Raw genomic sequence first — 14,361 nt, 5'->3', positions numbered from 1 at the left:
CTATATCTTTCGTCGTATGACCACAACGAATAGCGAAAAATTACTAACACTCTTTTTTTTAGAGAGAGAAAAAAGGGAGATGTTTACATTTATTTTATTGCAACTTGAAAATGAATATGTTTGACTATAATTACTGACACCATGACATGCCAGGGGGGTTGCACTGTTGGCATAGCAACGTGTCGGTCCAGCCCACATGCCTGTGCTCACTACTAGTCGGTTGTGTTAAAGCTTAATCGGAGTGCGACAGCGACAGAGTAGGAACTGAACTTGGCTGCCTGTATTCAGTGTATTGTAACATACTGCCCTCAAAATGTCTGGTAGTGAGACGGGTCTTGTCTATTTAATCACGGGTGGCTGTGGTTTTCTGGGTAGACACCTGTTGCAGGTCCTGCTCGAAAAGGAGGACAAGCTGAGAGAAATCCGGCTCTTCGATAAGCATATAGATCCAACTTTACGTGAACATAACACAGGTAAGACAAAGATGCGAGCGTCCTTCCTTCATCGCAGAGTTTTGTTTCCTATTTTTGATGCGAGTAAAATAACCGTTAAATGATAGGCTAGCCTATTCTTGAATTCGTCCGCTAGCTGCTACTATAGTGGTTGTCTTTATTCCTGTTGTTGTGATCTTAAATTAGGTCTCAATTTCTCATTTTAGGCTAGTAATTAGGCAAATTAGCCTATAATTACCATGAGTGTTTGTTCAGTAAAGTATGCTACAGTATTCTGGTTCAACAGCTGGCCTGCCCTGGGGTCTCTCCGTCTACGCATTTTCTATGCCTTTTTTTCTTTTCTTTTAATTTTGTTTTAATGAAAAGGACAAGTGTGTAGGCCTACCAATCTTACCACATAACATGGTATCACCTTAATACAGAATGCTCTTTACAAAACCAAGAAATAAATCACTTACACCCCCTTTAAGGGGGTATAACTGTTGTTATATTGACTTTACCCTAATTTCTAAATCAGATTTTGGCCACTCAAGTTATATGCCCAGGATCTATCTCGATTTTAATTCTAGACTGTTGCTTGTTAGTGTACAATATTTCAAGGTTGCTGAACATATTCTATTCTATACATATTCTATACATCAAAGGAAACGCATTGTTGCTCATTCTGTAGAAAAGACTAGTGACACGTCACACAAGACTATAGTACTGAGGATTCTTGACATGCTTATCAGTCTTATTTTCCTATTCCTGTTGTTGAGACCTGCTATCACTTAGTGGTTTGTTGGTTTCAGCAACTGCTTGTTTTAACCCCTGTCTAGCAGCAATGTGCTTTGCCAAGCTGAAGGAGATCTCTCCCTCAGAGTGGAAAATGCGTTGTCCAGGCAGCCATTCATTATTAATTCTCTGAACAGAGGCCGGTTGTTGTTGAGGCCTAATACTAGGGGACCATAGCAAACAAAGTTGCTGTAATCATATAGACCTCAACAAGCTTCTGGAAATGAACAAGAAAACGTAGAAGTGCACATATAGTCTGCTTAAACTGTTTCCACAAACTGCAGAAACTAGAAAAGTATGCTCCAGTCCTCTCTGAGTACACTAGTACAGCATGCAGATAGGTCTCTGCCAGGCCGGGGTGCCTACCTATAGTACCTAGGGCCCGCAAACTTTGGTCATAGCCACTTGGGATTAGATCTGAAAAATCTAACTCATATTGATCACATGGCCCCAGAGATAATTTGTACCAATTTTGTGGACATACTCTTTAGGAGTAGTAGCAAAAAGTGTGTTTTGAAGAAAACACACAATGGCAAAAAAATATAATCTAGCACAAACAGGGCCTATACATTGTGTCATTGTCAGGGTCATTGTCAGGGTTTTCCTTGTCTTATAGAGGGAATGTGCACTTTGCATGCACATTCCCTGGGAACCGTTAGGAACCGGAATCGATACCCATCCCTATAGGCACTGCATGCATTCATGATGTGTGTGTGGCATGTTGTGCAAAACCCACACAATAAATGTTTTTGGGGCAGAGCTGGTTCTGCTCAGGCCTCCAGGGAGTGTGTGGGACAGGGGAGAGAAAACCTTCAGCCTGGCAGAGACGCCGGAGACAATAAAAAAAGCCACACCAGCCTCTGACACTTTAATTACAGATTTAAGGAGGTGAATGGAGCAATGGTGGCAGTTCATCTGATTACAGCTGGCTTATTATGGAAGAGCTGTTTCCATTTAGTCACTGGAATCACTGTAGTCACTTTAGGTCTGGGGTTCAAGAGTCCTCATTATGGGATGTCTATGGTAAGGGTAGATCATTTTCAAGGCCATTAGATAGATAAGGAATATATTACATCTCAACAGTGGAAAATGGATGGCCACGTTTCATACAACTGGTGCAGTGTCGGTGCCCGTTGTCGGAGCACTTTGTGCTGTACCTGTTATCACAGTAATTGGCCAGTCTATGATGTCAGACAGTATTATGCATCAGACACCAACTCGGGAGACTTCAGGAATCTCGATATGTGGGCAGAAAAGTGCAGGACACAGTCTGACTGATGACCACCACTGAATGCCATTATAAAGCTAAAGTTAAATATTTAAAATAATAATATTATTTTAATATTATTGTGTGAAAAACAAAATGCAGGGAGTCTCTATCGTGCTGATCAATCAACTGGTTTGCAAGATTAGCCCCCGAACACAACACATGCACGCACGCACGCACACACGCACGCACGCACGCACGCACGCACGCACACACACACACACACGCATCTAGACAGCTCACCTCCTACAGAGTCGCAGCATTAAAACAGACCAACAATTGTTCAGGGTGGCCGTGTCTGAATTTGAACATTTGGGGGTTGGGTGTCTCCCTTATAGCCTACTGGCAGCCTGTACAAAGGTGCTGATAGGTCCAACGGTTTCCAGAATGATCTCTGGACTCCCACACAACAACACAGGCAAAAACATAATCTCTGTCCATGGCCTTCAGCCTGACAGAGATGCCTCATCTCTGCCATTTAACGTGCTTTACACAAACGTTAGCAGCATTAACATGAAGTGCAAATGAAACGCATTATAAGAGGACATTTGAATTCAGTAAAGAAATAGTTATTAAAAAATGGGAAATGGAAAATAAGTCACAGTAAAGTTACAGTGCAGTGCAAGAATCAAAAGCCCCAGTTTTTTTTTTGGTTCCTGTGAAAACAATCCTTATCTTCCATCTTGTTCCCAGGCAGTTAAGAATAAAGAAGTCCTTCATCTACACCCCCCCTTCCCATTCCTCCCTCCTAGATGGTGTACCGGTGGTGGTGACCGAGGGGGACATCACAGACTATGCCAGTGTGTTGGAGGTCTCCAGAGGTGTCGACGTGTTCATCCACACAGCCAGCCTGGTGGACGTCTGGCACCGAGTCCCAGAGCACGTCATCACCGCTGTAAATGTTCAAGGTGAGACATCAGTGACGTGAATACACTACTAAAGCACATTGTCACAGGAATTGGAAAGGGACAAAGGGAGCGGTTGAGGTTTGTCGTCGGAGACGGAGAGAGGCACCCCCACTGATGTGTTCCATTCTTTTGGGATGATGTACAGCCGGGAAAGCAACAGGATAACAATTCAACAGCACTGCTCCCCAGATCCCGATTCTCCCTGTGAGCAAAACTGTGGACAAACCACAAATTTCCTGTGGAATAGTATAGGAAAAGGAAGGGAGAGGTGACATATCCAGAGTTTGACTTTAAACCATTATGTGTTGAATGATGTGGCCATTTTCCTTTTGTGACAGACTGAATATTTGTGTGCTTATGGCCCTGGGTAATGTGCGTATTATTGAACTACAACGAATCAGATACCATATACTGACATTGCAACCTGGTGCTGTGCATGAAACTAAAACCCTAATTAGTTTTTTGTTGAGGTGAATCTCATGATCGGTTAATCGGTTAACATCATTATCTTGTTTTCGTTTGTTGTGTTGGCTGATGCAGCAGTGCAGTTTCCCCTTTTTTACACATTTTGACACATTCTAAACAAAGTGGTTCTGACTGCTACCACATTGTCTGTGGATCATTATTGACAAGGCTTATCAAACTGACTTACTTGTTTAGTTTTGAAACTGTTGACCTGTGAACTTGAAAAGGGCATGGCTCAGCACGTGACCAGACAAAAGTCAACAACCCATGGGCCAAAGTGTGTTCCTCAGAGCCTCCGGCAGAGTATTCGTGCACAGTTTCATGCCGATCGGTGCCGGAGATTAGCTGCTCACAGATGCCAGACGGACAGACAGACAAATGGACACACTGACACACAAACCATATGTCAGCCAGCGGAGACAATTAAGAAATTGTTAAATAATTACAAAACGTTTCATTACCCTGTTCTGTCTGCATCTGTCTGCACCCTGTCTCACACACACACACACACACACACACACACACACACACACACACACACACACACACACGCCACAGAGGAGGGCTACTACAGCACGAGTACAGCACAGCATAGAAGGGGATTTTAGGCAGTGAAAATACAGTAGGCTACATGTAGGCCTATATACATTTACAGACAAAAAACAAACAAGACAGGATTTCGCAAAATATATATAAAATGAATTAGATAAATATAATGCAGTTACAGACAAAACTAAGCAAAACAATCCCCACCCTCCCACATGGAACTTTGACACCTCGTTTCACCATATACAGGCATCTGTAAAAAAAATAATAAATAAATAAAATAACAATAACTTAATATTATTTATTTTTAAAAACATTTTGATAAGACTTCATGAACGTAAGCAAGAGTGAATGATAACTAACGGGGCACGGTGGCACAGTTGGTAGTACTATCGCCTCACAGCTAGAAGGTCCTGGGTTCGATTCCCGCTCGGGGCGCTGTGGGTGCTGGCGCCGTGTTTCCTCCTCCGCGTCATCAGTGCCCATACCCGAAGGCGGGGTTGGCGAAAGGGCCTTTCTGTGTGGAGTTTGCATGTTCTCCCTGTGTCCCCGTACCCTCACAAAAACATGCAGTAATCCTGGTCTCTAAACTGCCTCCCCCTGGCCAGCCGGGCGCCTGATGGAGGGGAAAGGAACTTGTTGGAATATCGTGTTCCTTCCACGCGCTACGTCCAACCAGGGAAACTCCCCCCTGTCAGGTGTAAAGGAGCAACTTGGACACTCAAGCATGAAGGAAGCATGAGTTAAGTCTGTTGCTCTCCCCAGGTTGGCGGAGGGTGTGTAGAGCCCAGGATCACATTAGATGATTGACACAGGGGTGAAAAATGGGTTACAAAATCATGGGATTAAAAAAAAAGAAAAAGAGTGAATGATAACAATAAGAACTGATGCTGCAGGAGACGATTGCAAAAGACAGTAAAAACATTTGCATTGGAAGAAGATGGAAAGATAAGGGGGGAGGATAAAAGAGGAAAGAGTTATATTATAGAGGGTTAAGGATTAAGGACGGCCCGGACGGGAGTGGTGGTGGTGTGCAGGGTAAGATAGCAATACCAAAATTGATAGGTAGAGCCCTATTAGGCGTTCAGAAGACTTGACAGGAAGAAGTAAATCCTCCTCTGGAGAGCGCCGTAGGGCGTAATTAATTTTCTCAAGTTTTTTCTTTTAATGTTTTTTTCTTGCGGCTTTCGCATAGAGAGAGACAGACAGTAGGCTGACAGGAAATGGGGGAGATAGATGGGGGAGTGACATGCAGTGAAGGCCGTTGGGATTGGGAGTCGATCCCGCGGCACACTGCCAGGCTCAGGCTACCAGCCAAGGTGCCTGGACCGCTGAGCCACGGCCCAGGCCTTTCTCAAGGTTTTAAGGATGACATTGCATCCTTCAACCAAATCAGGTCTGATTTAGGGCAGTCTAGGAGGATTCTCCATCCAGCGAGTAATGATAGAAAGGCTCTACCATTGTGAGCTTTATTGTTACACTTAATATTTTTAAGGAGTAGAGCTTCTAACAGTCCGTTTGCTTTGGCATTGGTGTTTGTAGCTACTTTATATATTTCCTATTTTGTTATTCAAAATGTATACCTTCCAACGGAGTCTTTCTTACTTGAATGAAATTAATTACATTGGATGGATGTCCTAGCAAAAAACACAAAAAGAAGATCTACTGTACCATGGTGCATTTGGGGTGGAAATGCCTTACAATATAATACTGGACCAGCATTCCCATTGTATTTACTTTATCCACCCTTTAGCCAACGTGTAACAGATGTTATTTAAGAAGTCCTTGCTTTGAACTGTGTTTCCCACTGCTCTGTATTTCTCATTTTGACCTTTTGAGTCTATCACCTGTTTGTTAGACTAGCACCTTTAGTTTGGTCACATTTAGGGAAAACATTTCTAATCTATCTGACCCAATTGTCATTCATCTCTGAAATTGTGCTTTCCCTCCTAATTAGGAACAGAAAATGTCATCAATGCCTGTGTGGAAAATGGAATTCAGTATCTTGTCTACACCAGCAGTATGGAGGTGGTTGGACCAAATGTCAAAGGAGACTCATTTGTCAGGTAAGCCTCTGAATACATAATATTTGCATTTTGTACTACAGATTTACAAGTTATACAAGGCAGAATATGAATGACTATTTATCTGACCTTTTTGCAGGGACATTCCTGTGATCTGTTTTAACTATTGTATATCCATCCATCTCTTTGAGTTTGCTATACCTGGAAAATGGAATGCAATTTAGAGGACAAGATATGACAGGGTGCAGACAGGTGGAGACAGAACAGGGTCTGGAATGAACGATATATCTATCTATAGAGCACCGAAGTCTGACGTCAATATCGGTAGAGGGCTCAAATCCACAGGTTCATGTACTTTTTATTTGCATTGTAATCCCCATAGGGGGATTTTAGATCGCCTCATATAAGAATTGTGTTTGAAAAATAAACATGTCATCCCGGCCGCTTCACTCGTATGGATATGAAGAATCAACTGACTGAGAGAAAGCGCTAATGTTACTGCTACTGAATTAGTTACATTTTCGCTAGAAGCAGACTGTATCATATATGAGTGACTGACTGTTGCAAACGATACAGAGACACCTCCCTGACAATAACGCAGAGACAGCTTGTTTATTTTTGGACCACAACACTTAGGTCACATTCATACCAGAGAGCTTTGCTGCGATTAAAACAAATCCTGCTGCACATTTTCAGAAAGTGCACTTCGTTTGGCAGGTGTGAAGGCTCATTCGAATCTTAATGCGTATCAAATAACCGCATTATACTCCGAGCAAAAACAGGGGTTTCGCTTCGCTTCCAATCGCACTTGATTACGATTCGGTGCAGGTGTGAATGACGGCACGACACATGCACGTTATGAGTATAATTTTATCACCATAGATTTCACTGTGTAGGCTAGTAGTTTATGAATGGAACACATTGATAAAGGTCCCCCCTGCTGCGTTTCCAATTGCTGCGGATGACAGTGTGAAGGCAAACCGCAGCAAATGAAATATGCAAGAATCCCAAATTCTCCGCCCATATGCATTGAGTCTACCGAAGTATTAGGTGAGAATGTGACCTTATAGTAGACGATATTAGGATCACCCCATGTTATTCTCCAGAGAAATTACTTTCCGCGAACCAGGGGAATCGAAGGGATGAGCGAGTTACGTCAGGACTTCGGTGCTCTATAGACCCCTCACCCCTGATCAGAGCACATCACACTGACGCCCCAATCCTTGTGATTGGCTTTGACCAGTTGTTCCCCAACCTTTCCTGGATCAGGGCTGACTTGGAAATCTTGAAAGTGTTCATTTTCAGAGCATCTGTATTAATTTAATGATCAATCTATTGATTGTGTTCAGGCTTAGATCATACTGTTTATACTAGCAACCACTACACACAGAGGTGTCCTCGGCTTGAAGGTATTAACAACGTATAAGGTCTAAATGGGTTAATGTTGTCAATAAAATGTTTAGCTAATTATTTTGGGTCCCAATTGCAATATCCTCATGGCCCACAGCTAGCTTTAACGCTCAGAGTTAGCACTGGTCGACACTCGACACGTGAAGCCACCAGCTGCTCGGCGCAGGCGTTCAGTGAACCGATATGAGCACTCCTCAAAATAACTGGTTTGGGAACCGCTTACATGCAACCTGTGTGCATGTAAGCTTGATTTACTGCTGTTTCCAACATGACAGCCAAGTAAACACACACACAGTGACACTAGTGACACACAATGTAATTTACAGCTAAACATTTGAGCGAGAAATAGAAATGATCAACTCACTTCCTTGTTTTCCGACAGTGCTCCAGCCCTGCAGCTGGCCAGACGCAGCCAGCGCAAACTTATGGAATACTTTTTTTGTTGTGTTTTGGGTCAATGTATTAATTTATGTTAGGTAGCCATGTAATAAGCGGGTTAATATCTGGCTAGGTGGTCATTGTCGGGAGGTAGTTCACCGACAGGGAGTTCAACCACCGAGGCGAAGACGACCTAACCAGATATTATCCCTTACATAACTTACAGTACGTATGGTGGAGTGGTTGTATTTGGTCTCCCTGCTCTTCTATTGAGACAATTAGATCCTGTGTCCAAGTTTGACACAATCCTGTTTGTGGTTTGGCATGAAAGAAACAACGTGGTGGTCGACAAACAGATAATTTACCGGTCTGGTCTGGTGTTTCATGTAATGATGTCATAGATAGGTGTGATAGTAAACTGTTGCCATCATCAGTCTGTTTGGCTTAAGGCAGAACTTAGAGTAGAGTAGATCATTGCTTTAAAAATAGCTATGATGTGCTGCACTTTAATCAGTGTGTCCGCCTTGTTATGGACTTGCTTACCGGTATCTAAACATTTGGGTAGATCCAGACATGCTTCAAAGACTAAAGGTCCATTCTTGCAGTGTGACTAATGCCTAATTTACATTTGACATATGACAGAGTTACTCCGAAAATAGCAGATCTACACAAGCTCACAGCATGGCAAAACATGTCACAACCTGTGACCGACATGTTTTGCCATGCCGTGAGCTTACACTTTGCCATGCTGTGAGTCCTGAGACTGTCCTGTGACTCACAGGACTGCATTAAGTGTCCCCAAATGCCCCAGCAGGCCATATACTGTAACTCACAATAGTTTTTGTTCCACTGTTCTCCCAACGTGGAACAAGGACGACAACAAAAACTAAAACCACGGGTCTTCGCACATGCAGGACATCATAAATTGGTAATAACAATTGCTATGATACAAAGCTATTGCAGACGACAATGTGATCATGATAATAAGGTAACTCAAGTATTATGAAGAAGCGGCTCTGGTGGAAGAAATATTTACCGAAAACAGTTTATTTAGGCACCTTGGTTTATCTCTATCACAGATAAAGAAAGCATTGTTCCGACATGAAAGGAAGCTAAGAAAATATCAGCTGTCTAAGCCCACTGTCCAGTTGCCATGTGATGGAAACATTCATATTTTCCAGATGTTTATCTCCAGCTGTTAGTGACAATATTTACTCCCTCCCCCATCCACACCAGCTACGTTAAGCCTGATTTGACTTTGTCGTACACCATGTCATATGCCAAAAATAGCATATCTACAAGCTCACAGTGCGTCTTATCAGAGAGACGCTGTGAACTTTTAGATCTGCTATTATCGGAGTGCAACTCTGTCATATGTATAGATTTGGCATTAGTTACAATGAACAACAACAATGAACCTTTGTCTTTGCAGCATGTCTGGCTCTGCCCAAAAAGTCAATATGAATGTGTGCTTGAACGTTAGATGAGGTACTGTAGGTATTAGTCACGCTTTCATGTTGAGAGATGATCGGAGAGCTCCATCTACCAAAACATCTACATTCTATGTAAATTCATTGAATTCCTAAAGTCTTTGCATTGGTTCTGCAATACAGTTTGTTATAAAATTCCAAATTGTTTCCACCCGGTTTGAATTTAGATGTTCTCAGACATTTTGGTAGGCTCTGATTATCTGGCATTGCAAGAACAGGTTATTGGCCCATATTTAGTGGAGAAGATTCTGACATGCTCCTATCCTATCGCTTCCTAGGAAAGAGAAGAAGAGAGATAGAAAGAAGTGAACAAGCAAAACAGGTCAGATTGTCATGATATACAGTAACTTAAGATAATACTTAAAATATCAGCATAGTAACAGATACATGTGCGATAATAATAGAATAGTAAAGTCTCATGTTCAGGTGAGACATAATTTAGCAACATGTATCGGCAGGTACCTGATACAAATATACTAATGAATGAAAATAAATGAATAGAGGGTATGCGCATGCTTAAAGTGAATGGCAGATCGAGTGGCAAATCGAGTGGCAAAGTGACTGACACAGTGAATTTAATGTTGTTTAAAGTCATTTGATGCAATCAAATCAAATTTTCTGTTTGGATGTATGGGCTCTGCTCTATGTAAAAGATTCTCCATAATAATATATCACAAGGCAATATATTATATTGCCCTGTTTTCTCTTCTCTTCTTTTCTCTGCCTTCCCCATCTGCATGAAATTCCATCTGCCATTCGTGATCTGGCCTGATCCAGAAACATTCCGATCATGAATGTGGCAGAGCCGAGTAAACAACACTGTTTTCATCTCTCCTGGATTCCTCGTCCACTCTTGGTAACGGCTGTCTTTTTTTTAACAGGGGCAATGAGGACACGCCATACAATGTATATCACACCATGCCCTATCCCAAGAGCAAGGCAAAGGCTGAGAAGATTGTGCTTGAAGCTAATGGCACCAAGGTATTATAACACACTTATGTTGACAAAGGCACAATTAGTGTAATGTACTGTAATACTCTTTCACCATATATTTTTGGTAAACTTACATTTTATGCTGTAGGTTAGATTTGAAAGAAGGGTACATGTCTTGGCTAGACTATTACCAGTCTATCAAGTCTTTAGAATGGCAAATAAATACTGTAACTGCGTGATCACTCCATTGTGGTGTGGTTGGTGTGGTTCTATTCCTCCAGCATAATAGAGTCATGTTATAGACTTTAAGCATGTTTAGTGGTGGGGCTCTAAGGTACTACATTACCATTCAACGTAATGCACTCTTAGATGAACAGACACTGATATTGGTGACCCATGGCCTTTCCTCTAGCCCACCATTGTGCCAAAATGTCCAGGAGACAATGTCCAGGAGACTAAGGAGGAGCATGGCCTCTTGGAACTGTTAGCGTAAAGACTTGTAGTGTCCAACTATTAGGGCACTTGCAGGTGTATCCTACGAGGCATCTGGCACGGCCAGGCGAGGCGTCCTTACAAACACAGCTGGCTGTGTTTATGGGAGGGAAACCAGGTGGGGAGGGCAATCTCTGACTCCTATGTCATTAGGGTGGCCAGGGCACATGTTCAGTGGGGAGTTGAACTGGAAAGAACAGTGTATTTAAAAAAATGGGAAAATAAACCTGAAGGGTATGCGTTTAAGAAATGTAAGAACATATTTTCTATCGGCAATACAATGTAGCCTACTTATTGAACTAAACACCATCTCTCACCTCACTGCTCTCTTCCCTCTGTGGTGCTGAAAGACGCTTAATAATTGATTATTGTATTTTAATGCCATCTGTCATTATTTAATATGAGTGTTGAACATGACACCATGTATGTGCATTCAGAGACATTTTGAGTGTATTCTTGTCTTGTGAACCCGTCTACATGTATGTTGATGCACCGCCTATGTTGGTGCACCCTGCGACTGGGATTTAGACCAGGTTTTGAATCCCAGTCCATCTAGATAGGAATGTGACAACAATACATCTGTAGCTTCAGTGCCAATAACGTTTTTAGTGGCTACTTATAAAGTTGTCCTTGCTACGAGTGACAGTGTGCAGCTATATACTTTGATCTCCTCTGTTTTTCGCTCTTAGTCAGCACCTAAAAAGGATTGGTGCTTTGCACCTCTTTGAGCATGCAATACATCTGACCACACCTCATTTTAAGACAAACTTGCCCACATGGGCCCACCAGATGGGTGCAAGTACATTTACACACTTACACAGAGCGTGGGTGGGTGCAGGGTGTGGAAAAATGACAAATCTGTTGTAAACTTGCTATGTCACGTGCACCGTTTTGTGCCGGGTCAGGGCCCTAGTCTGGTTTCTTTCCTGATTCACTTCACTACCATCTGTTTCCTAACACCCCCATCTTTCCTGTGTCTGTCCAGGTGAATGGAGGGGCATGTTTGCGTACATGCTCCCTCAGGCCTACAGGGATATATGGTGAGCAGCACCAGTTAATGAAGGACTTCTATCAGAATGGTGTACGAACAGGAGGCTGGCTTTTTCAGGGTGTCCCACCAGAAACTGAACATGGCCGGGTCTATGCAGGTGAGCCTGAAAACGCTTGCTTAGTAGTGACCATACAGCAGGTTCATTTGGAGAAAAGATCAGGCTTAGTCTAGCCAGGTGATGCCTAAGCTGTCTGCATTTACCGGTACTTCGAAACAGGAAATCCTAGTAACCAACTTTACAAGCATACACATGTAACAAGCCAAGTATATGGTGGAACAAATGCAGATGTAGAGACTTTACGTTGCAACACTTAGACTGAGGAAGTAAAAAATAAGTTCTCCTTGCTATCTGAGTCTGAGTGGTTGGTGATGCTGTCATGCAAGTGAAGTGAGAATGTTGTCAGTTTGATATGATGATATTATGATGTTTTTCTTTTTTAAAGGCAATGTGGCCTGGATGCATGTGCTGGCAGCTCGTGCCCTGAGAGAGCACCCTGCCACAGTAGGAGGCCAAGCATATTTCTGCTATGACGACTCACCCTATAAGAGTTATGAGGACTTCAACATGCAGTTCCTGTCAGCATTCGGCTTCCGTGAGGTCCGTGTGCCCCTAATAGTGCTGTGGTTCCTGGCATTTTTCAATGACCTTATGCGCTGGTTACTGAAGCCCGTGTGCAACTATACACCCCTGCTTAACCGCTACACCTTGGCTGTAGCCTGCACTTCGTTCACTGTGTGCACAGACAAAGCCCTGCGTCACTTCCAGTACAGCCCTCTCTATGATTGGGACCAGTGTCGAATGCGCACACAAAAATGGGTTGACACATTCCCTCTAGAGTCCAAGAAAGATACCTAATTTGGGTTCAGATATTGCGCACATTTCCCCCCCCATTGACTCGGGACCGACTTTAAGATAGATGAGTGTGTATGGGGTTTATACCTAACCACTTAAACTGTGTATACAATGTGCCACAATGTGACACAAATATTTTATTTTTTACAGAATGTTCTTCCAGTTTTGCTTAATGTTCACCTATTTCAACATGCCCAGAATTGGGACACTGGGGACCATGTGGTTTAACATAATTGTTATTGGCTGTTATATGAAGACTTGTTTTGTCAGCTTCGTAGCAACATACTCTTTCATAACACTGGGTGTAGCATAGAGCATTCATTTGGGCTTTAGGGCACATGCTTGCATGAAATATCTGTCTTACAGTTAAACCATGCCTATGTCAAACCCTCCACAATGAAAGCAACTGGGAGAAATTGAGAAATGTAAATCACACTGTATTGTATTTATAATGTAGAAATATGGTAAAATATTACATTGATGGTCATTTGCAAATGCTGTTATTTTCAGTTAAATTATTCTACTGTGTGTGTTGTACAATGCAGAATTCATACTGTTAATTTAACTCTCAGGGTGTACAACTGTACACTCTTAAAAGTAAAAAGTAGACACATCAGGGTCTACTTACACTTTCAGAATTTAATTATTTTACACTTTTACAATTACACTCGGGACTCTGGATTTTTCTGTGAAGGAATGTGATTCTCTCATATTCATATGTACTGATTAACAATGCATTTTGACAGTTATTTTTTGAAGACAATCTGATTCATGTAATCAGTATTCATGTTTACTACTAGGAACAGCCTATTTAAGACAGTATTTATGTGAAAAACAGAGTACATTTAGTACAATTAATACCTTCGTATCTATGACAATTGTTACAGTATATTTACATGAATTATACTATTAAACATAATTATATGGATTTCTAGCCTTTATTTTCTGCAGATCATTGACATCGGAAGGTTGATCAGAATTTACTAAAATATTAATTATACATTTATTATCTTTTTATGTATGCAAATGTGTCATATTTATTCATTTTAAATAAACATTTTAATTATAGTTAAAATATATTGTCTCAAGAGGAAATATATCGGTACGCTGGCCTTTTAAAACCTGGGTAATCCGCACATGTAAGTCATTAGATTCACTCTAGAACCGGTTTATAAAATCAAATTCATTTGGTTTCATAATCATAGCAAGAGCACTGCTTTTGTATTTATATAAGTAACATCGTCTATTATGTCCTGTGACCTGAAGAGTGACGTGAGTGAAATTAGTTTTAGTAAAAGAACTGTTCCATGCATTTGGT

General features: G+C 41.8%; 1 protein-coding gene across 1 annotated transcript; it reads left to right on the top strand.

Annotated features, from left to right (window-relative positions):
* The first annotated feature begins 232 nt into the window (after positions 1-232).
* Positions 233-14,125, top strand: hsd3b7 (hydroxy-delta-5-steroid dehydrogenase, 3 beta- and steroid delta-isomerase). The gene is made up of 6 exons (XM_080775758.1): positions 233-473; positions 3,246-3,401; positions 6,370-6,478; positions 10,596-10,695; positions 12,125-12,287; positions 12,634-14,125. The coding sequence occupies exons 1-6, from the start codon at positions 314-316 to the stop codon at positions 13,044-13,046; spliced, it is 1,101 nt and encodes a 366-aa protein (XP_080631884.1). The 5' UTR covers positions 233-313; the 3' UTR covers positions 13,047-14,125.
* Positions 14,126-14,361: the final 236 nt, after the last annotated feature.

The sequence above is a fragment of the Protomyctophum bolini genome (genome assembly GCF_963924005.1).
Source record: "Protomyctophum bolini genome assembly, chromosome: 11".
NCBI lineage: Eukaryota > Metazoa > Chordata > Actinopteri > Myctophiformes > Myctophidae > Protomyctophum > Protomyctophum bolini.
This window is presented reverse-complemented; position numbering and strand designations above follow the sequence as displayed.